This window comes from Miniopterus natalensis, chromosome 6, assembly GCF_054644295.1.
Source record: "Miniopterus natalensis isolate mMinNat1 chromosome 6, mMinNat1.hap1, whole genome shotgun sequence".
NCBI classification, from domain to species: domain Eukaryota; kingdom Metazoa; phylum Chordata; class Mammalia; order Chiroptera; family Miniopteridae; genus Miniopterus; species Miniopterus natalensis.
This window is the reverse complement of record NC_142086.1, coordinates 85717056-85741529: the sequence shown is the minus strand read 5'-3', so window position 1 is coordinate 85741529 and position 24474 is coordinate 85717056. Positions and strand designations below refer to the sequence as shown.

Genomic DNA, 24474 nt, shown 5'->3' with positions numbered 1-24474 from the left:
ACCGGCTGCTCAAGGTAGGTAACTCCTCTGCAGTCTCTTGGCCAACTGGCCTGTAAGTCAAAGATGAATCCAGTTCCAAGTCTCAAGTGTTGGGGTCCTCCTCGCCCAAGCTGGGGTTACAGAGCCATGTCTTCCAAGCTGGGAGGTTCTACTAAATTGTGCCTCTGGGTCTGCAAGTCTGAGTGCCTCTGTCTCCTGGGCCTCGGCTAATTACTTCACCTACCAGCCACCACCCTTATTTACAAACCTGGTAACTCCCATTCTCTTTCTGGTCGGTCGCTGAGGGTGGCGTTCCTCAGGAAGACCTGGGCGATTCTCCGGGCCTGGCCTAGCCTGGCTGAGCTGCCTTCGTCCCCTCTGTTCTGCTGCGGCACGAGCCCCTCCATTTTAGTGTCTGTTATCTGGGCCTCTTCCCGCCAGCCCGCCAGCACCTTGCTGAGGGATGGCCACGGCACCATGGGCGTAGGCATAGCAGGAGTTTAACAAGTATGCGCGAGACAGCATTGAATTAGTGATGCCCCGACTTGACCAGGTGCACCCCGGGGACCGAAGGGCTCTCCTAAGCCTGGAGCCAAAGCCACTCCTCCTTCCTCAGGCTCTACGAGGCCATGGACTCAACACACCCAGTGCCCAGGCAGAGGAGGAGAGTTAAAGCCTTTCCCTCGCCGTTAGCTGGAGTTCCACACCCTCCTGAATCCAGCTGAGCAGTGAAAATGTACAGTCATCCCTGTGGCTCAGAGGAAGCCAGACGGACCCTTGACCTGTGATTGGGACGAGGGAGGCGTATCGGAACCATCGAGGGGCCTCTCCAACCATCACAGCCCTCACCCCACTCTCCTTCTGCACCAGTGGGCCACCATTGCTGAGTGCTGCCTGCCCCTTGGGAACACTGGAGAGAACTCTCTGGAATGTCCTGCTCTGCAGGGACAGTCCCCTCTAGGGGGAGCAACCTCACTATGAAACCAGATCTGCTTCCAGACGGGCCAGAGCGGGAGGAGACCCGGCCACCAGGGCCAGACACACCCAGTAAGGGAGGCCCTGCTTCCTTCCTGGGAAATAGTCAGAGGCTGAGGGGACAATGGGGTGCTGGGAACACAGGGCGTGGAGGGAATGCGTCTGAATTATGTAAGCACTTGTTTTGTTCCCAGCTTCCTCTCCCGGGGCACTTTAGGGAACTCCAAGGAAGCCTACGTCGCAGCCCTTCTAGTTCATGTGGCATTTGCACCCACCCCCATCTCAGGAAGCCCTCTATGGAGTGTCCCCTCTACCTGCTGTCCCCGTTCCAGTGGGGACCGCAGGCCTGGCTGGTCCCAAGTGCCGAAGTGATTCTATTTGGGGTTTCTCTAACCAGAGACCCATCCAAGGAACCCAGAGCTTCTGCCCCACCCCGCCCCACCCCCATCCAATGGGAGAAATGTGCTTACAATAAACAGTAAACATATTTTCAGATGGATTTTGGGGGGACAGTTAATCCTCTCGAGGGGCCCGTCTTTCTCCGTCTGTACCCTCGTGGCGGCAAACAGCTCTGCCAGGGGACCAGCCGCGCCTCCGCCCCATCACAGCTCATGCTGCTTGTGGCTTCCACCGTTTCCACCTGCACCCCCAGGCACACGTGTGAGCATGCCTGTGCATGCACACACACACACACACGCACGCACACACACACACAGCACTGTCCCTCCTACTTCCACCGCTTTCCACGCTCCACCCGTGTCCTTGGTTAAGGAGCTGCCAAGGGAACAAACCGGGAGCCCAATACCGTGCTGAGGCCGAGACGCCGCTTCCACGCAGGTCCTCGCGTGGCAAACTTCAAACAACAACCAGACGCAGGGGGTGGGGGACCCGGCGCCGGGAGCCCCGAGGGAGGCCCGCCCTGCGCCGCTCCTGACCCCGCGCTCTCTGCCCGCTGGGCCATCCCCGGCTGCGTGGAGCCCTTTGAGGCGAGGCATGGGGAGAACCTCCCCGTGAGGCCTGCAGGGGGAGGGCTGGGCGGGGGAGCCGGGGAGCTTCTCCGAACCGCAGGGTGTGGCGAGTAACCCTAAAGGGGGCCAATGGCGGCCTGAGGAGCTCGGGAGGTGGGGAGGCGGGAGAGCCGCGCACCCCTGAGCCCGCAGGAGCAGAGCACCGCGGGTAAGTGGCAGTGGCCCCCCTCCTGCGGCATCCCATTTGGAGCCCTGAAACGCTCCTGCTGAGCCCACCTAGTGACACGTGCCTCCTCCCGGGCTCAGTTTCCCGGATGAGTCCTAACTCCCCGGCAGAGCTTCTGACCCCCGGCGCCCCTGCGTACAAGGCTCTCTTCCCATCACAAGGAGCAAAGGTACTGCGATCGCCAGTGGGCAGCCAGGACCCTCCAGAGGAGACCGGCGGCTGCGGCTGGGGCCCGGGTCCGAGGCGGAAAAGCTCCCACAGGTGTTTGGGCTCGGACCTTAAACGAAGGGTAGACACCTGGTTTGCAGCCCTTTACGCGCGGGGGCCGCAGGTCAGAACAAAGGCGGAGGCAGAGCCTGAGTCACGCATCTGAACTCCACTTTATTACAGTAACACCAAGGAAAGCAGTTGCGGGAGGAAGGCTACTGAAGATGAACAGAGAGAAAGCGGCCCTCGGCTGCATGGCCTACTCCCTACGAGGGCGTGAGTGGCGGGGTCTCTGTACATGCATGTGGGCTGCCGTGTGCGTGTGCGTGTGCGTGTGCGTGTGCAGGTGATTTCTCTCTAGGGTGTTTTCTTTAATTGCTTGACAGGTGATGGCTGAACTCGGTGTCTTCTGGCAGGCTAGGAACGGGCTCTCCCGCTAGGACTGCGACCCAGCCTTTTTCTTCTGGAATTTTCTGAACTGAGACTGAATGGCCACAGCCGCCCGTTCTGTCTCTGGCGCATCCATGTCGATGTCAAACTCTTCCTGAACCTTCTTCTGCCCATCTGTAGCAAGAAAAACACAGACGTAAGGCAACCACTGAGCCAAAAGCAAGCAGGAAGGCAGGACGGCAGCTCTGGAAGAGACAGTCCCCGAGCCACCACTCTGCACACCACCCCCAGCACGAGACCGAGTTTGCAAACTAAAGTCCAGGGGCGCGTGTCTGACCCTCACCCGAATCGGCCATCCTTGGGCTGCCTGAGCTCACACCTGCAAGGGACGGTGAGACCCAAGGGCACAGCCCCAGCACCTCACACATTTTCTGCACATGGTTTTCTGTCTCTCATGTTCATGTTTTACGTACAATGTCAAGCATATCGGCTGCGCTGTTACTTCCTCCTGGTATTTCATTTAGATACGTTTAAACAGTGCTATAGAGAGTGACCTAGTGGTGGCTGATACTCACAACAGCTCCAAGTTAAAGCCACTGAGTCTCTGCGTAAACCCTACAGCCAATGACTCAGAATGATGGTGTCCGGGCAATAGAGAGGGCGCTGGACACTGGGATTACTGAGAAGGGAGGCGGGTTGTTTTCCCTGCTGGCTCTGCTCTCGTCTCTGTCCAGATAGATAGATAGATGGATGGATGGATGGATGGATGGATGGATGGATAGATAGATAGATGATAGATGATAGATAGATAGATAGATAGATAGATAGATAGATAGATAGATAGATAGATAGATAGATAGATAGATAGATAGATAGATAGATAGAGATAGATGATAGATAGATAGATAGATAGATAGATAGATAGATAGATAGATAGATAGATAGATAGATAGATAGATAGATAGATGATAGATGATAGATAGATGATAGATAGATGATAGATAGATGACAGATAGAAATTCTTATCTTTATTTTATGTGCCCTTATTTCAGAGGCAGTGGTTGTGGGCCTTCTCCCTGCAGATCCGGAGCAGCCTCCTCTTGCTTTTCCCAGAGCCTAAGAGGGCCCACCTGCAGCTCTGCAATCTCACCTCCCTCTGGAAGGAGAGGATGCTGCTTTGCCAGCCTTGCCGACTGATCTCCGTGACCTAAATCAGCACAACTGTTTTTCTCTACCCCAGATTTGCTACCAATGCCCATAAAAGCAGAGATTTTGAGTGCAATGGTGTCCTGAGACTATTTGGGAAACATCTATTTTAATCCATGAGTGCCCAGGTGATACGTGGGACCATCTCCTGCATCGGGGAGCCATTCACCCACATCTAAGGGGCCCTTTCTTTGGGGATCTCCAAAGGGCAGGACCATCGGGAGGGGTAGGCATTTCCTGAGGCTCAAGTCAATGCTCTCGGATGTTTCATGAACACCATCGAGGGAGCTGAGACGAGAGCGGGCGCCCAGCACACCTGAAATGGGAGTGACCGCAGCCCAGGTGCTCACAGCAACCCACCCTTCGGTACCAGTGACACCTGCGGAAGTAGCACCTTCACCCTAGGAGTCGTCACCTCCATGAGGTGAGCTCGAGTCCCCAGTCCTTTCCCTCCCAGAGGAACCCCTGTGTCTACTGTGTCATGATCAAAAAGGGGGCAAATTAGCTCTGATTCAAACAGAAACGGGAGATTCCTCTCTTATATTTGAAATGTTGCCGCAACCTGAAGTTTTTGAAGGGTCTGGTTCATCTTTTCCCTTTTATAATAAATTTAAAAAAAACCAGCAATATTATCTGTTGGCAAATGATAAATGAAGATGCAGAAAATTGTGTATATTTAGGGGCTCTATAACGAGACAGTGAGGACAGGCCATAAAAATAAATTTCACAATTATATCTTAAACTAATATCTTCAGCCAAAAGTGATTTATAGGTTCCTCCCTCACTGGACACACATGACAGTGCTTAAAACACAGGCCACTAATATTTCAGGAATCGTTGCTTTCCGCTCACTTCATAGCTGAGTGTTCCCTGGGAAGGTCTGCACTGTTCCTCCGAGCTGGCGGGGGACCTGTAAAGCAGAGGAGGGGGACCGGATGGTGGTGGAGAAGGGACAACAAATTAGATTTGGTGGCACAGGGGTCCTGGGAGCTGGAAAAGCACAGCTCTGAACACACAGACTCAGCAGGAGTGAAGGGATGACAAAAGATGTGACCTGGAGGGACCACAACCGGGTGCCAGCCCTCGGAACCACTCTGCAGAGCTCAGGCCCTGCACGAGTTTGAGTCATTGAGCCCGCGCCAAGGCTCCCCTTCCGTGACCTTGGCGATGATACCAGCAGCGGTGTGCAGGGTGGCCCTGTAGGGCCTCCCCTCCCCACCGTCACTCCAGGACAGAGGTGGGGTGCCCACCAACAGCACCAGGGACGCTATCTGCTGCTGAAACCAGAGAGGGGTCCTGGGCCAGGTCTGTTGGGAACAGGAAGGGCGACCCCCTCCTCTCACCCCACCTTCACAGGGCAATCGCTACCTTACACCACTTCTCGCCGCCCCCCCATCTGAGGCCCATCACCCCTCCACAGTGGGAGCTCCACGAGGGGGAGACATCACCTGCCTCGTCCAGCAGCTCACACAGGGCCCGGCACATACCAGGTGCTCAGCTAGTCGCGGAGGATTGCAAGTGGGCGCAATCGTGCGACAGGCGGGGTCCAGTGCCGGCCTCTATCTAGAGGACAAGCCCAGCCAGGCCCCCCAGCGGCGGCCGTCTCAGCCCACGGTGGACGGGCTCCGCACCCCCACCCAGCACCAGGCCTCCCCGGGAGGAGGCTGGGGGACGCCCTGGCACGGCCTCCTTGGGGCCAGCTGGGGGGCACTGTCCACAGACGACATGGTGAAGATGACGGAGAGAGTGGCCACACTGGAAGGACGCGGGAGGCATTGAACGGGGGCGACCAGCAGGAAATGGTCAGGGCCTGGGGCCACCGTCACCTCCAGGTGGCTGTGCGGCCCCTGCCCTCATCTTTGTCCCGCAGCTTCAGGAGAGGTCAGCGTGGGCCCCACCTGACGTTTTATTTGGGACCCGCTGCCTGAAGCAGACGAAGCACATGGGAGCCGGTTCCCGGCGGTGGCTTTTTGTCAGTCTGAGCAAACGCAGTGTTTCACCGGGACGCTCTGTGAACGGCCGGGTGCCACGCACGCAGCCGTTACTGTCTCTGCCTGGGGTCCTGGAATGTCGTCATTGGTGTCCCTCCCTCCCTCTGTGACGAAGTTTCGAAGCTGACCAGAATAGCGGTCAGGAGAGCCTTCGTACCGATTAGACGGTGAAATAGAAACAGCAGCGGCTGCCAGCTGCCCCGGAGAAAGACACCTGGCCTCCCACCGCGTGGCTCAGGCCTGACAAGGACCCGTCACTGCAAGGTCCTGCGTGCCCGTGCCCACGGGCAGGATCTGCCACAGCCTTTCAGAGTTCACCCAAACTCTGCCAGGTCCCTGGAATACCTCTTCTCAAAGATAAGGGGCAGGCTGAGGAACTGAGGGTGACAATCTATCAGGCGGGGCAGCTGACACCATCCACCCGTCCATGACCACTCTCTCCGTGTCCCCAACTATCTTCTCTCCCCAAAACAGAGCACAGCTGCAAAGCGGTCCCACGCAATTAGACTTCTCACCCTGGGCAGAAACCTCATCCAACAACCAACATGGGGCTCTGCCAGTGGCCCCCGGCTTAATGAAGAAATGATGTCCCCGAGGCTCAGGAAGCCTCCTGATTTGGTTCTGCCATGCCCTCCCCTCCAGGAAGGAAGGCCGTACTTCTCAGATTTACTGTAGATATTTCTTAGGCTCTTTTCCTGAAATATTGTCTTTTCCTTGCAGAAATGGAGACAGGAAGGAGCCCTCCTCTTTTGCATTGTATTACGTCCCAAGAGAAGTGTTCAGGTAGCCCTTCCTAAAGATGTCATCGTAAGCACAGCCACCCTTCCTTGAGCATTAAATCGCTCCCCCCTCACAGACTTCAGTGGGTTTTCTTTTACAGATCATTGGATGGCGAGTGTAAAATAGAGGAACATAAATATAAAAAGAAGAAACTACTGCAGCTGCAGACAATCTTAAATGAACATTACGAGCCTCTGACACTGTCATGAAATCGCATCAAAAGGGAATAAGGTTTGCCATGCTCGACTCCTGTCTGAGAGCATCTAGTCTGATAAAGAGTCTGGGCTGGAGCGGTGGGTGCCAGATCAGTCCCACACCCGTCAGCCTGTTCTCGCCCAGCAGCTGTGTTTGTCTGCAGGGCTGCGGGGGCTTCAACAGCAGATGCTCTCTCACAGTCCGGAGGCGGGAAGTCCAAGATCAACACATGCACAGGTTTGGTTTCCCCTGAGGCCTCTCCCCTTGGCTTGCAGACCGCCGTCTTCTTGTTTTGCCCTTTCATGGTCTGGTGTCTTTGCATCTTCTTATAAGGACACCGGTCAGATTGGATTAGGACTCACCCTAAGGACCTCATTTTAACTGAATCACCTCTTTAAAGGCCCATCTTCAAATACAGCCACATTCTGAGGAACTCTGAGTCAGGGCTTCAGCCTATGAATTTGGGGCACACATAACAGCTCCTAACCTACAGATTTTGGGGGCTCTACAGATTTTAATGCCATTTGTATTCTTTGCCTTATCTGGCTTCTGCAACCATTTATGACAACATCCATTGTCCCCTTTTTAGAAGGGCGCAGAGACAACAATGTAGGTCACCCCAGATCCCCTGGTAAGTGCGGGCGGAGGGCTGGTTCAGGATCCAGGTCTTGTTCCAAATCTGGTTACTTTCAGCTCCTTAGACATGGGCCAAGATGAGAGCCTTCTATATGGGCCAGTTAATGTTGCTCAGGGGAAAAATAATCTCTTAAGTGGCCCAAGTCTAAACACATGATATGGTCAATTGTTTGCAAAACCTGCTTGTTCACCAGGTATTCCAGGCGAATTGATACCAAATTCTGTCATTTAGTAAATGGCCCAGAATGCCTATTAAGGGCCCATTACTAAGCTAGAGGCTAGAAGAGAGCAGAGAGCAAACCCAAGCCGCCACTATCCTGGGGAAAATGGAAAACAGAAAGGAACATGCACAAATGAGTAATGGAATTTCAAAAATTCCAAAAATAAAGCGGAGGGATGAGCGGGAGAGCATGTGTTAAGGCGGGTCAGGTAAGGCTTCGGGGAAGGAGACTGCGTGAGAAGAGACCTGTCCCTGAAGCCAGCCTATGACCCGCCCCCACCCCCACCCAGGAGGGAGGGGCACCAGGAGCCCATCGTCAACAAGAAACAACGCTCTGAAAAATTAGTCTTCACTTTTGGAGAAATTATTCTTGATTCATGCATTCACAATCTAAGTAGCAGACTTCAAGTAATTAGCATAAGTTCTTTAGAAATTAACAGACATGCAGTCATCCCGGGCATAAAGGAGATATTCATGGATCCTGAACAGCCTAAGATATGATAAAATTGTTTGAAACTCACATCACTCCAAAATATGTCATGTTAACCTCCACACTTGCTTAAAGGAGCTCAGATATATGTTTCTGAGTTTAGGCTGTCAAGACACTGCCTAGAGCAATAAGTCATGAACACAGGGGCTTGCACATGCACTCACACACACACACACACACACACACACACACACACACGGGGTGGTAAAGGCTTTCATTTACATATTTATAACTCACCATGCTTTAAGATTTATTTTATGGAAACAAATTACCTCCTAAGGTCTAATCCCGTAGATCAGAAATTTGCACACACGCAGTAAATTGGCCTCTAATTGTCCTGAGTGGGAGTCTGCCTGATAAGGTGCCACACAGAGCAGACTATAAAAGGACCCCCGTTTTAGCACACCCTAAAGAAATAAGTCATTTACCTTGAGTATGCCTTGCAAATGGGGCATTAGGATGCCCAAGTCCTCAGAATGCCCTACCTCCTCTCGAAGTGTAATATTCACTCGGAAAGAATTAACAGCTGCAGGTTGCCTCTTGATATACTTACGGTAATTGATACCGCGCTGGCCTTCTGGCCTCTCCGCAGGGCGCCCACCCTCTCCCCCCCCAGGGCCACCACCTCCAGGGCAAAGGAGAGCCGGTGTGGCTTCCTCCATAAAGACCCAACCCTGGCCCTTGAGGCAAGGAAAGCAAGAGGCAGGGAAGAAAATCGAGTAAGGATTGGAATTTTTCCCCCTAAGCCTCAAGCCAGATCAAAATATACTCAGAGAACAAGGCATCTACTGTTAGAGGAAAGGCCAACCCCTCCTGAAGAAAAAAATAATAATAAAACTAAATTTATAGGCCTAGGGCCTGACAATGCTGGCATTGAGCATCCATTTTAGGGAAACCAGTAAAAAAAAACAAGACAATGTGCTCCTTTAAGAACCAGGGAATGAGCCTGAAGAGCACACAGTATCTCCACCTGTGGTTCCCGGGTTCAAACAGTCCCTCCCTCCCCGCGCGGAGGGTGGGAGTCAAGCAGGCGGCTACGCAGCGGAGCAAACGTCTCGCTCCTGCCCGCAGGCTCTGGGTTTATTGGGCGGGGGCTGCTGGTGCGGAGAATTGCAATTTTCCAGGTCTTTGCTAAGCAGCAGAGATTAACGAGCGGGGTCAGGCATTAGCAGCGGCAGGCGAGGGGGCTTTCTGCATCCAAAGTGTTCTCGCATCAAATCAAAACGCAATCCCCATTTCTGCCAGCTTTCCATTTACCAGGCTCACACCTTCTTTGGTCCTCACAGCTTTTTCCAAGGCATAGAAATTCTCTTTTGCCCTAAAATAGAGGCACTCTGACCCCCCTCCCCAGTCTCCTCTGTTCACACTGGGATTTGGCTCATGCAAAGCCAGCTTTGGTGGCCTGAAGGCCACAGCTTACTCCCAGCTCCTCTGGGTCCTTGGCTCCCCATTCTGCTCCTCCGGCCCCTCCCTACATGCACCTTGATTTTTAGACTGATTCCCCGGCTGTGGCATGTACATCATCAAACGACTCCCTGGAAGAGAGTGAGCATGGATGAGATCTGACTTCGCCCCAAATTTACTGACAACAAAAGAGGCAATGGCTACGTGAATGGCTTCCGTCCCTGCTGTCAGACTTCCAGCCTATGATCCCATATGACTGCGTGAGCACCAGCCCATAATTTTTCTATCAGAAAAACAAAATCGGTTCCTAGTTGTATTAGTCAGCTCCAGCTGCTGTAACAATGTGTGACAGGCGGAGCAGCTTAAACAACAGAAATGTATCTCCTTACAGTCTGCAGGCTGGAAGCCCAGGATCGAGGCATCAGCAGAGTTGGTTCTTTCTGAGGAGGCCTCTCCCTGACTAGCAGATGGCTGTCATCTCCGTGTCCTCGCATGGTCATCTCTCTCTGTCCATCCTAATCTCCCCTTCTCAGGAGAACCCAGTTGTATCAGCTTTGAAGCCACCTTAACGTCCTCATTTTAACTTACTCACATCTTTAATGATCCCATCTCCAAAGTCACAGTCTGAAGTGATGGAGGGTTAGGGCTTCAACACATAAATTCTAGAGGGGACACAATTCAGTGCATAACACTATCAAAACAACTGCATTTTCTAGGGGCAAACATGAGGACAGTAGATGAGGTAGGACAGAAACGGGTTCCCTAAGGAAGGCTCAAGGTCAAGTTCTGATGACCCGAGTGTGTTCAGATTCAACTTTCTGAGGTTCCAGTCCTCCCCTGTGCTTGCGGTGGGAACAATACTGCATGCAGGCTCACTTCTCTCTCCAGGTGAAGGGGGTGTGGAGAGAAAGCGCACTGGCCTGCACTGTAGTGTGTGAAGGGCAATGACAAGGGCGGGGTTATTTCCCGGGACAGTGGCCTGCAGACTGGCTCGCCCCATACTCTCTCCTTCCAGCCTCTCCTCCACCACAGGGCTGAGAGGCTGGAGGAAATCCGTCCCCAGGCGTCCTGGGGGTAGAATTCAGCCACCGAGGCTTATGGCCAGACAGGAGCCACATGGCAGGATCTGCAAAGACAGAAGGGAGCCCCAGGGATGGGGGCCAAGCACAGGAAGCTCCCACTTCTGGCAAACTTGGGGTCAGAATTGGTTTCCCTGGAGCAGCCACAGGGACATGAGCTGCCTTGTGCCTGGTGCCACATGCCAGTCGGTGACAGCAGCAGTGGGCTTCTTGCTGGCATGACCCTAGTGGTGGTGGCGTGCTTCCCATGTGTATCGTCCCCAGCTATGCGTGGTCCAGGTTGGGTTCTCTGCCTTCCAGAAATTCTACTGAACCGAGTGAGAGTGGGCTCTGTGGCCTGCGCCACCATCTCCTACAGGCAGGCCTGCTTTCCTTGGGGGCGGGGGAAGGACTGGGGTGCTATGCAAGGAAGGCCTGACCCCGTGTCTTTAGGGGTCGGATCACAAGCTGTACTTACTGGAGAAAAACATGAATGAAAGTAGGTAAATGACACCCCTCAGGGTGAGAGTAACATGCCAAATGCTCCCTTCCTCTTCTGAGCACATAGAAGGAACGGAAACTCCTTCCCAGGAATCAGCAGCTCACTTTCCTAACAGCAAACCACGCAAAAAAGCCACCGTTTGCTTTTCACAACTCCGACCAAGAAAATACTACAACTGAATGGGGAATGAAAACCAAAGAATCGCCTGGCACCGCAGGCCAGCCTCCAGCCAGCCGGCCGGGCACGCAGGTGCCCAGACCCTCCACGGGCAGGGCCGCGCCGGGGCCGGGGCTGCTCGCCGCCTCCACCGGCCTCCTTCCTTGTAGCTATAACACCCTGATGTGGGCTGAGCAAATGGCTACCGAGGACAGTTTCTGGCCCTCGTATGGCTGGTTGTGGCCCCACAACTATGTCCTGGTTCGTATGATATGAGCAGAAAGAAATCTCCTTAAAAGAAAGCTAGCAGACCCCGCTTGCCCTGTGTTCTTGTTTCCCTCCGCCTCCTGCTGGCTGCGATGCAGGTGTAATGTCTTGAGCACCAGCCGAGCTGGAAGTCTTACACTGAGAACGGAAAAGCATTAATACAGATGCTTCATGCTCCTTGAAACGACCCTGACTTTCCTCACCAACCTACCTCCAGGCTCATTTTATATGAGAGAGGAATAAACTTTATTGTTTAAGTTGTTATTTTAGGATTTTTGCTTCTTATAGATGAACCTCATCTACTTACACATGTTGTGCGTGTAATTCATTTGAAAACATTGCATTTCAAGCTGATAACAGAAATTGAATTCTACATCAGCGAGCCACTCTAAAATGGAGTTGCCATCCCAGGGGAACTGCCTGGCAAGTCTTATGTCAAAAAAAACCTTTGGAATGTTAAACAGAGTAAAACAACTCTTGGGCTGGGCCTAAAGCAACACTATACCCCAAATGACAGTTTGCAAAGATAACAAGAAAGCAGATATTATGACTAGAGGACTCATGACCACTGAACTGAAAACTAAAAACATTGTTTAGAATGAGTGCCGCTATGTTAGGTTGTCTGCATCAATAGAAGCGCCTTACTTCTGTGGGTATAATTGTCCCCTTCCCTTTCTCATCAACACCCCTGGCCTTTGTCTCCTGATCAGAACACTGTTTGGGCTTCTGCCTGACTCAATGCCTCCCAAACAGCTTTTCTTTTATCTCAAATAAATGCTTGTTGCCTCTCACTTTCAAAGGCCTTTTATTTTTAGGTTCTCGATTATAGAGTTTTTCTCCTGATAAACACATCTGTCCAATGTCTGATGTGGATGGCCTCAGTCTTACATGTCCCTTTCCTTACGTTTAAGGCAAAAACACGCCGCTTCTGTTTGTTTTTTTAAGGACACTATTTTAAGAGCTCATAACCAAGTAATCACTGATTTGTTGGAAATAGCTTTTTGGAGGCAAAGCATTTTATGCTTCAGGCTTTGCTATTCTACTTACCAGGAGGATGGGTTCCCGTATTTGTAGAAAGAATAAAATCAAGTAGCCAGAAGAGAAAAAAGTTATGTAGTTCAGACTAGGTAGCTGAACAACACAGGGAGCCCTGACTCACAGGACTAGCTAACTGTAGAGTTTGGGTTTTAGTTTGTGCATTATTTAATAATAATGTTCTGGCAACTGATTCCAAGAAGAAATGGAGTAAGAGTAATTTCTGAGGCTGTGGGAAAGTTGTGAAGCCCCAGAAGAATTCAGATGTGGGCTGCTCTTGGTCTGACAAGCCATCACCGCTGTTCAACAGGGGTCCTTTATGCGACATTGGGACAGGAGAGCAGGCACCTGTCCTCTGTACAGCCCATCAAGGCCCCTCCCCCATCCAGAAGTTCTTATAGACCAAAAATAAAGCAGAGTGTTTTTATTTCAAGAATTCCAAAAACAGAGTAATTTCCAGTGTCGGGCAACATGATCCAAAATCATTCCATTTGGAAATGTTTTTTTAAAAAAAAAACAACACATAATTTTTGAAAGGACCTGCATCGAAATATCCCTCGGGGCATTCTAACGATTAACAGAGGTTGTGGAAGTATTTCTGTCTAGATCAAAAATTTAAGCAGTGGTAAAAATATCCATTTTTGGATGCTATAGCTCTAGGGAGAATTAATAGAGGCTGATGTCAGAAAACTGATGGGAGAAAACAATTTAGATAGAAGGTTAGGGGGAAGTGTCTAACATCAGCCTATGAGAGAACAGAGGTACTCCCCAGAGCAGTGGCACCTGACCTTTTGCTAAAATCACTTTCAGCCGAACTGAAGAAATATACCCCAGGGGATGCATTTTCCCCACCGTGAATGGCCGGGGCGACCTAGCAGGCGCCGCCCAGCCCACATCCGTAACTGGCAGGATTTGATGGTTTTGTTCAACTCTGAGATATGTGAACAGAATTAGGCCAAACATTTTATCTGCAGGTAGCTCACAATGTCTTCCTAGGACCCAATTCCAGCTCCGCACAGACTAATCTGGCTCATAATTTCAAAATCATAGTTCAGCTCCTCCGTGTGTTGCCGTATTTTAAGGTGTCGATGGGCTGGATTTATAGGAAATGCAAGTGAGACATTTCGAGAAGTAGCTGTAACTCAATACGCAATCGCTGTGGGCCTGGGGAGGGCATGCCCGGGGAGCCTCAGCAAAGTTCCAACAACCTGTGGCACCAGGCCCACAAGTGAAGCGGTTATAGTTTCAAAATGAAACTGGAAATACCTTCTGGCTGTGACTTTAATCTCAGAGGTACTGGGGGGAGGGGGCTGACGACGGCCTCTTTATGGGCAAAGGTGTGACCATTCCGGCCCTGGGAGCCCACCCACCTCTTCTGCGCTCTTTCTTTGAGGGACCCACGTCTACACCTGTCCTCACCGGGAGGGCAGTCACTGGCAGGGTGGCCTCTTTGCAAAACTGAATGCATGCCCTAGAAATGCAGTTTGCCCAGATAAAAGAGCGACGTTTCCCATTTCCCCCATTTTGTTGGAATAGTTATTTGCTATCACACGCTCAGAGCCGGTGACAATGCTCTTCGGATCCTGTCCATGTACCTCCCCTCCCCTCCACTGCCTCCACCAAGAAACAGCATCGGGTTTCGCCTTTGGACTCAGGCCATACTCCCTCATGTCAGAAAATAAACTCAAGACAAGTGAAAGGTCTTGTCATGTCCCAGGACACAGACAGCCACAGAATCGTATCGTGTCAAAATCAGACAAGAGCCTTCAGACAACATCATCCCCCAATGAGGAACTGGGGCCCGGAGAGAGGAGGTGATTCACCCAGGGTTAACCACGGGCAAATGGCCAAGCCAAGGGACCACGGGGACTGGGAACTCTGGGGACTCACCCTTCCCCCACCCTTCCCAGCAAACAGGCGTGGTTCCTTGCCTGACCAGCCAGGCAGCTCAGAGGCCCTGAAACGGGAATGGCCTAAAAATAAAGCTCCTAAAGCAATCCACTAAAACGCCAAAGTGAGGCTGGAGAGGAGGTGGCGTGGGGACAGCTAATCCATGCTTAAACCCAGCAAAAATTTGAAGCTAAACACTTCTGTTTTTCTTCTAAAATTCCTAGGAAGTGAGTATGGAGCATGGCTGCCTGGGAGGAAGAGTGCGAGCACTTTTCACAGCCAGGACAGGTGTGTCACCTACACCAGCATCTACCTGGGGCGTCTCTGACCACCCAGCCCATCGAGAAAGCACGTGTGGAAACGCCCTCTTTATGGACGGTGGGAAACGGATGCTGGGGAGCACACGTCCATGGGAAACGGGTCCTGGGGAGCGCACGTCCATGGGAAACGGATCCTGGGGAGCGCATGTCCATCCAGACGCCGTCTGCCCCCCAACTCGGAGGCCTGAGGTCTAAGGAAGGTCGGGCACGGCCGCTGTCTCACCTTGACAGCGCAGTTAGCGATCCTGCCCCACTAAGGAGGCTCCTGGCGCCGGTGCACGCGGGTCCCTGCGCTCCGTGTGACAGGAGGCGGCTGGAGCGGGAACTCAGCGCCTGGCCCTGAGCGCATCTGTCGGACGCCCAGGGGCCTGTGCTTTCTAAGGGAATGCGGAGCACCGTTCAATCTTCAATGAACTTCGGGGTCTGGGACGGCCGGATGGGGGTGAGAGGGGACGTGCTTTAGGAATATTGAAGGAGCACCTGCCGGGACCAGAACAGCAGCGGGCTCCCCTCGGGGAACCGTAAGTTACCGGTACCAGTACCGATGGCAGCACTGTCGCTGTATTTCCGCCCCACCCCAGGCCAGCGGAACCAAGACCTGCTTCAGCTGATGGGCGGTCACTGGATTCCAGGTCCTGGCAGGGAAAAAGGGACATGGCAGCTGGAACACAGCGACTGTGGCCAGAGCACAGAGGACTCCCAGAGGGTGCATAGTTCGTCTTTTGGGAGGAGGTGGGTAAGAAAGGGGAATATAATTTTTAAATGTCTTACTAAATTAAATCTAGTCATATGCACGTAATTAGCCTTCTCCCTCATCACAAGGGACAATTTCTGTTTTAAAAAAAATAGTAATGATGAATACTTCACACCAGTGCTGGAAAAAGCAAAGTTCATGAATAGTTACACTCGAAATGTGGTGATCCCACAACAATGATTAAACTCTTCCCTCTTGAATGTTCTAAGCGTGGTTTGTAGTAAAGGGGCTCAAACCCTCGCTTCCTTCGGGGGCGCCCTCCCTGGGGTGCCCACGAGAACGGTCTCCCCAGCTGGGGAAGGAGACGGTTGGAGATTTGGGTTCTGGTTTGTGCCGAATTGAAAGAAAGAGGCGGCCACTGCTCGTAGGTTTAAGCAGCTGATGCTACAGTCACAAGTCTGAAGTTTAACTCAAGGCTCTGAAGCTGGGGGCTCCAAGGGGGCCCTGAGACAGCAGATCTGGTCCTGGATGTGTCTCTGGGAGCAAGAGGCAGGTGTAGCATCTCCTGCGCCTCCTGTCTGGACCGCAGGCTGGGGACAGCTCCGAGCTGCGTCCGTCCCAGATCGACACTGAAGCCAAGGCCAGGCAGCCACTACTCCAGGCCTCCAGAGCACCTAGAGGCACCTGCTTTCCTGTGGCCAGGGTGGCCAGGTGTGGCTTCCTGCTCCGCTCATGCAGGGTGTGCGACCACACCCCACCCGTTTGGTCCCTGGTGGCCTCGAATCCCACGAGGCTAGAAGCTGCTATCACCTCCCTCCTGCTCTGCTGAACCTGGCTTTCAGGAGGAACTGTGCCTGCTCTGCACCCCCCACCCCCCCGCACGTCCGCATGTCCCCAAGTCCCCGTTTGCTTGGGCTCCGTCAGGGTTTCCCTTCAGACTGTGCACAGCTCTGCGTCCACCCTCACCCCCACCCCCCCTCCATCCTGGCTATTTTCCTAGTAAGCATCCCCACCCCTGTCTTTGGCCGCCTCCCTTTACGTCCGAATGCCACCTGCAGGGGGGTGGGCTTATTGACTTCTTCGAACACAGGTAACCTTCGCAGGGACAGCCTAATTGCTCTAAGAATGTCAAATCCGTCATCTGCCAAAAATAGCTCTGACAGTTTTCCTCTCTTTAAAAATATTAAGCCAACCAGTGACACCCCACAGTTAAAATAAAAGGGTGGTATGGATGGACGACTGCGTTTCTGTTTTGTTTTTTCTGAAACCAATCCAGAATTTGCGTACAGATGTCATTCCTGCTTTGTCTTTGTAAAGCTGCAATCACTTACATACGAGGCTACATTTTTTAATTAGGGGAGACAGGGGGCCCGGGATGACCTGGCCCCAGGGCCTGGGGAGAGACGGCACTGGCAGGAACCAGGGCGACTTTCAACTCCGTCCCTCCCCAGCCTCTGTCGCCCTCTTCTCGCTCTTCCTGGCCATTGCGCGGTGGCTTTGCTTGGGTTGTCCCATGAGCAGCAATCGGAAGACAGAGCGATCTGGGTATTTTATTCCCTGGCCGCTTTTTCTACGAGGGCGGCCAGATAAACTACAGACTGTTCAGTTAAATACGAATTTCAGATAAAAAATACTAAAAGAATGTTGAGTGTAAGTATGCTCCAAATATTCCAGGGGACAAATGTGTACTATAAAAAAGGAAGCAGAGAGAGAACCCATGGACATGAACCGTTCAGTGATTGAGGAGGGGGGCGGGGTGAAGGTGGAAGGGGAGACAGAGGGGATAAATGGTGACGGAAAAAATTAAATTAAATTAAATTAAAAAGCACGGAAAACCAGAAAGAGCAGGGAAGTTTTATGCCCCCTATTTGGAAAATTAGATTCAAATTAATTTTCACACCAAAAAACTTCCAATTATCCATCCGCTGTGCTTAAACCAGGATAGCAGTTTAGGAAGTACTGGGGGACATAACGGGTCGGGAAACAAATGATGCGTATTTGTTTTGAAAAAAGAAGTTCGTGGCACGCATCACGGGCATCCTCAGGGCAGGCAGCGTGTGCAGGGTCCCCTGAAGGCCCAGGCTTGACTCATGCCCCCTAATAGTCGTTCACCAAAGGCTGGTGCTAGGGGGTAGCAAAGGGGAGGGGGGCACCGGGCGCCTGGGAGCGGCCAGGTGAGGGCGGAGTGACCTCCCCCAGTCTCCAGACAGACTCCAGTGTGTGGCGACCCAAAGCATTTACTTGCTCTCCTGACTCCCCGAAGAAGTGAGTGGGGGAGGCACCTGCCACTGTAGCAAAGCCACGGTGATGCCACCAGGTTGCTGGACTGTGACATTTGGAAGCAGTGGGTGGCACGGGGCATCCAGGCCGTAGCCTCGGAATAAGTGCACGGGGACAGGCGGTCGCTGGGCTGACTGTGGTGATCACATCGTAAGCTATGTAAGTGTCAAATCACTGTGCTGAACACCTGAAACTAACATCATATCGTATGCTGACTATAGTTTAATAAAGGGACATTTTTAAAGGGGACTCAGGGCCAGTCTGTCCTCAGCTTGCTCACGGTAATGAGAACAGGTCCCCTCGTGGAAACGCCCGCTTAGGAGAAAATACAAATCGTGCCTGGGGTGAAATGGCGCCTCTTGCTGACTGAATAGTCTAAATGGAGCCAAATCTGCACAATTGATTAGCATCAGTGGGACACTCCCCTGGGGGACTAAGAGGCTGGGAGGAACCGGTTGCTAGTGTTGGGTGGAAACACTCAAGCTCACAACAGGCCCCGCTCTCCCCCCGCGCCCGGTTCTAGGCTCCTGGCAGAGAGCTTTCCTGGGCGACACGGGGCCTGAGAGCTTTCCTGGGCGACACGGGGTCTGAGGCGAGTCCTGCGGTGGCTGTGGGGAGGCCCCGAGGCGTTCCCAGGGACACAGAGGCTCCCCTTTCCCTGCAACTCGGATGGGCAGGCGCAGCCCAAGAAGGAAGTCCAGCTGCTGAAGACAAGGCGGCCCCCTCTGTGGAGCAAGGACACCCCTTCCCAGGCAGCATCAGATCCCGCGCCGCTTTGGGCTCCCAGGTGAGCCCCCTGCCGGGAAACCCGCACCTTGAGACCACCTCATCACGCAGCCCCGGCTGCAGTTCAAGTTGGCTCTTCCAAAAAGCTGCTTGCTGCGTAAATTAACTCTACAGATAAAATTGAGTGTTTCACTACTTACAAAAAGGAAAACGTTTTCAAGCCCTTGAAAAATATTATTTCCAGACTAATCGTTGATAAACAGAATATGAAACGTCCCAATCTCCTGGTTGGGGTGGTTTTCCTAAGGGTAGATTGTCATTTTCCCAGTAAATCTACTTCATAGGCTTGAAAGAATCTTAAATGACAATTTTTTAGCATAATTTATCATTTCAGTTTTGCACTAAAGCATATGGGCCTTCTCCATATGATATGGAACAAAATTTTACCTTCAGTTAGTCTAAAGTTGGGAAGGGAAGGGAAGGGAAGGGAAGGGAAGGGAAGGGAAGGGAAGGGAAGGGAAGGGAAGGGAAGGGAAGGGAAGGGAAGGGAAGGGAAGGGAAGGGAAGGGAAGGGAAGGGAAGGGAAGGGAAGGGAAGGGAAGGGAAGGGAAGGGAAGGGAAGGGAAGGGAAGGGAAGGGAAGGGAAGGGAAGGGAAGGGAAGGGAAGGGAAGGGAAGATATATAGATAAGTCCACAAATGAACATATTGCTTTAATGTTTTAGTTTTTAAAATGAACACGGCTGTCCCTGTAATTACTCTGAGATCACAGGTACTTGCCACAGGCTAGTTAACTAAATTGATGAGATAACGAGCCGCTGAGACTGCCTTTTCAGCGTGGCCAGGATGTGAGGCTGCTAACCCCGTTCTGTTCCATGGGCTCAGAGCACAGCCCACCCTAGTTGCCAGTTTACAACCAAGGCCCCCGGTGAAGAGGGAGCTCAGGAGACAGTGTAAGTGAAGACAACCTGGTGTGTTTGGCCCGCAGGCCAGGTAACCAAAGCTCTGCTCCTCGGACTGAGGTGACCTTGGGGAAATCACCTGACTTCTGAGAGATTTTGCCTGGCATGGCCTCCCTACCCACGCTCCCAGGCTGCAGTGGAATCAAACAGAAGATTTTCAGTTACACAACGTATACGGATGCAGAGAATTTTAATGAGGAGCAGGTCCGAACCTCCGCTCCTACTGACAACGTCTCAAGGGTGTTTAGTGGGCTAGAAGCGCCGCGTTTATCCGAGGCATTGCCTGCGCACGGAAGTTATTATAATGCTCCATCCACCTAAAGGGCAAAAGAGAGCTCACCCTTATAACTGACGTTGATGGTAATAAATTCCCTGTCAGCACCGATTCCTAAAATAACCCCCGCACAGGCTTCTCTCGCTGGAACAGCATGACCATCGACCGGTTTGTGTGGAGGCCCTGGCAGCTTCGAGGTCTGGCTTTGCTGAGCAATGGCCATCTCCTGCTTCCCCCGCGGGGCCAGCCCGGGAGCAACCTGTGTGCCTGTCCCCCTCCCGGTGCTCCGAGCGAACAGCGCGAAGGACGTGCCCGCTGGTGATGCTCGAAAGCCACGTCAGTACTTCAGCCACTGTCGTTTTGACCCTTTCTTTCTGGTTGTTTCTAATATGGGGGTGAAAAGAGAAAGAAGGCCAAGAGACCCAGATGGAGACCAGAGGCTTCGACTTTTTGCCTGGGAAGCCTCCGGAGCCTGCGGTGTTCAGGGCGGCGTGGGAGTGTGCCAGCAGGGTGAGTGTGCAGCAGGGTGAGTGTGCAGCAGGGTGAGTGTGCAGCAGGGTGAGTGTGCAGCAGGGTGGTGCACCAGCAGGGTGAGTGTGCAGCAGGGTGAGTGTGCAGCAGGGTGAGTGTGCAGCAGGGTGGTGCACCAGCAGGGTGAGTGTGCAGCAGGGTGAGTGTGCAGCAGGGTGAGTGTGCAGCAGGGTGGTGCACCAGCAGGGTGAGTGTGCCAGCAGGGTGAGTGTGCCAGCAGGGTGAGTGTGCAGCAGGGTGAGTGTGCCAGCAGGGTGAGTGTGCAGCAGGGTGAGTGTGCCAGCAGGGTGAGTGTGCAGCAGGGTGAGTGTGCAGCAGGGTGAGTGTGCAGCAGGGTGGTGCACCAGCAGGGTGAGTGTGCAGCAGGGTGAGTGTGCAGCAGGGTGAGTGCCCGGCCAGCAGCAGGAGCAGACTCAGAGCTCGCTGCTGGGGGTCGCGGCCGCCTTAACGACCGTCCCTTAGGCAGGCCTTTTTCCCACGGCCAGGTGCAGTCCGTGGAATTTTAAACAGTGCGTTTCTGGTACACGCTACCTCTCAACATTTGAAGTTGCCTTTTTCCCTTTTCCAAGAGCCTTAGCGTAGGACAGTAAGTTCCCACCTAAACCCCTTACGCAGAATTGGCACCTGAGACCCGCACGTGGAGTGGAGCCTCACGCCCCCGGCTCCCACCGCCGCACGCGCAGCCGGGGGAAGAGCCACGAGCCTGCACTGCGGCCTGTGGGCTCCTCTCCGCCACATCCCCGGCTCCAAACAGACCAAGTCCCATCCCCGTTAGACAGACACATGGCACGAGCCCTCTGTATTTTTTAGAAACTGCGCTTCCTCTTCTCGCCGAGCCCCGCAGAGCTGAGCCCCTCTGGGTGCGATAGCGGGCACTGAGAGCTCAGCCGCCTTTTGGTCCCGGGCCCAGCGTGGGTTCCTTCTTACTCCAAGCTCATCGCTCACCCGCCCACACGAAACCTCACCCACACACTTCCCCAAACCAGGGAGCAGTGATAGAGCGAATGGGTCCCAGCAACACCTGCCCAGGCCAGTTCATAGGTCATCGGGCAGCAAAAACACCAAAGGGGAAATTTTTAGCATCTACTGGGTGACCTGGAGCCAAGGGGGTGGGTGCAGAGTGCTTTGGGAATAAATATTGAATTTTATTTCTTATTGGAAAAACCATGCTCCAATTAATAATAATGTATCTATCTGTCTATGAATCAATCAGGTTCTCCTCCATCAATCTCTCTCTCCACCTACTCGACAGCAGAGAATAAATTAACAATGTGTGTGTGTGAATGTGTGCCCTCAAATCTAAAGGGGAGATGAACTTCTATGGTTTCGGTTTTATGCGAAACAAGGAGAGGAGGGTACCCAGTCCAACATTTCAGATTATTCATTGTTAGCAATCGTTTAATTATATCAAAGCAAACTAAATAATATGCACTCCTAGCATCTCCCCACACCTACCAGAAATTTTTCAAGCCACAATCTGTTTCCCCCCAAAAAGTGGGTGCGCCTACGCAATACAATGCCTGAGTGTTTGATCAGCAGCTCACACCTCAAAGAAATGACAACTGCCATTTGTCAGCCCCACAGGTGGCTCAGAATAATACCTGCCTTCCGGACATTTACCGACAGCTGGGATTGGAGGGGATTCTCTTACTAAAATCAGGCGCATCTGTGCCTTTCACCTCCAAAGACAGAGCCTTTTGGAAGCAAATGTATCACAGCTCCCTAAGACAGGAGAAATCCACTCCCGTTTTAGAAATTCAATTTAGCCTGGGTAAGCCTGCAGCTCTGAAAGTGAGCCCGGCCAGAGGTTTATTATTCATAAATCTTTCCTCGGGATTGGAAGCCTCCCAGCAGCCACTCTCCCTCCAGTGTTTTTCTACTTTTCCGTGTCAATAAAAAAGTTAACTCTTAGAGTCTCTCTGGGTGATGTGACAAGTTTCAAGATGCAGATCAAGATATCCAGCAAAATTATTGTCATGCAAAAAAGTCTTTTGATGGTCTCCCAGCTGGAAATGTGGGGTGCATAATCTAGATTCAGAAGGTTGTGTCTGTACTTCTAAGCATGTGGGATTCTGAAGCAGCAGGTGAGATGGAACAGGAGCTGTGAAGTAAGGCATTACATCAAGAAACAAGTGAAGTCCTTGGTCTAAACTAATCAGACATTGAAGGGACTTTGTTCATATGGGAATGGAAATCTCCGAACCATCAAGATCCTAATGAATTTATTTTTTAATTAAAAAAATAATAATATCCCTAATATTTCTGAAAAACCTATCTCCACACGGCAGATGAGATGAAGAACATCTGACATCTGTAATACTTTAAACAAAAATAAAAATAAAAAAATAACAAAAAGAACATCTGAATATGCGGGGCTATGTATTCAGAGAGGCTGGTGCCCTGGAAAGTGAAAAGGTATTCTAGGTACAGAGTGGACAGGGGTCATATATAAGGGGCATTCTGGGTAGAGTGGACAAGGGTCATATTTAAGGGGCATTCTGGGTACAGAGTGGATAAATGTCATATTTCACATCGATAAACACCACTGCGAAAAAACAAGAATCTACATTCCCAGCCGATGGCCCTCTTGAGATGATATTTAATATAACAAAATTCCGGCAGAACCCAAGAGATCTCTCTGGAGTTTTAATGTATCTGACTTGTGTCTTCTGTGATCCAAATTACTGTCTCAAGGCAGTCATAATTCACTCCATAATCATCATGCTTTAAGTGTTAAATGGAGTCCTAAACTAAGTTTATAATATTTGGAATAAGAACCCTTCCCCTTGTAGATGACTAATGAATTCTGGGACTAATTGAGTACCAACAACAATCTGACTGCTATCCAAATCTCATCACATTTTAATGCTCTCTGCTGCAGAGTTTTATTCTCAGGGGTCCCTGCTCCTCCAACACAGGTAGGCAGCTTCATTTGTATGAGTAGAAAATATACATTAAGGTAAAGGAGCTCTCTAGATACCTGTGATAACATAGTAAAATAATTTGATTTTCGATGGAATGCAATATTCAGTTAACACAGACATTCCAAGATAATCTTTTCATATTAGGAATTTAAGAATAAGAAATCTAAGCAACTTAGATTTTTAGAAAAATATCTGTTAGCCCACTTCCAGAAGTCTTTATCCTGATCTTTGTTGGGTTGTTACTAACTTTTGTCTTTGTTCATTTTTAGAGGCAAAAGTACAAACTTAATAATTGAACAAAATACCATGTACATATATCATACATGGGCAGTTTTGTCTGAAATTAAGGTATGGGTTAATAATAATTTGAATTTACACCACACGATTATTTTTTAACCGCCAAATAATCTCGATTTCTAAATTTCCCCTTTTCCACTCAGAAGTGAATATCCTCTGATATCCAGAATCATATAAAGAAGAGCTTTAACCATAACTTGGAGAACTGGTGCTCTAGGGGACCTCTGAGGAGTCTTGACTATGGAGCCCCGTGATTCTGGGGCTGTGAGGTCCTAGGGCGTGAACTCCAGTGAAGAGATGGACATGAATCTGTGAACCGGGCAGGCCACCCTCTCCAGCTCACACGGGGGCACAGGGAGAGCCCTGGGCACCAGGAAAGCCTTGTGAAAGAACCTATTTCCTTCCCTGCCCTCCCTGCCAGCTCCGATCAGGACAATCGGGCACCAAACCATCTACTTATTGATGTGAAGACCTTTTATCCCAAGAGCCATCGCCCTGACCCTACCTATAGGGTGGCCCGAAACAGCTGGTTGAGTCATCCGGATGCTGATGAGAACAGTCCAGGGGAATGTGCTTGAGTTTTGCTCAGGCCCCAGCATTTAAGGTGGTTTTGAGGCCCTCCAGGAATTTTTACAGCTGGTGTGTGAGATTGGCACGGCCCACAATGGGATGCGTAGGCATAAGTCTCATTCAGTGGGAAGCAGGACTAGTTTTCCACAAAAGAGGAGTTCATTTTATAATTAACAAAAAGGAAGAGCTCCCCAGAACCTCCCCAGAACCATAACTGGAGTCCTCAGTGCTCATTGGGGATTTTTCATTATTAGGAGTCATCTTCCATTACAACCCCTAAAGTTGGGGAGCTGGGCTACTCCGAGCTCCTTCTCCTTCAAAAG

General features: G+C 51.5%; 1 protein-coding gene across 1 annotated transcript in view; it reads right to left on the bottom strand.

The window, feature by feature from the left end:
- Nucleotides 1–2541: 2541 nt before the first annotated feature.
- PCP4 (Purkinje cell protein 4) overlaps nucleotides 2542–24474 on the bottom strand; it is a 41465-nt gene continuing 19532 nt past the window's right edge. The window contains exon 3 of the mRNA XM_016220912.2: nucleotides 2542–2919. Coding sequence (XP_016076398.1) covers nucleotides 2792–2919 — 128 coding nt within the window. The 3' untranslated portion in view covers nucleotides 2542–2791. The remainder of the gene's footprint in view (nucleotides 2920–24474) is intronic.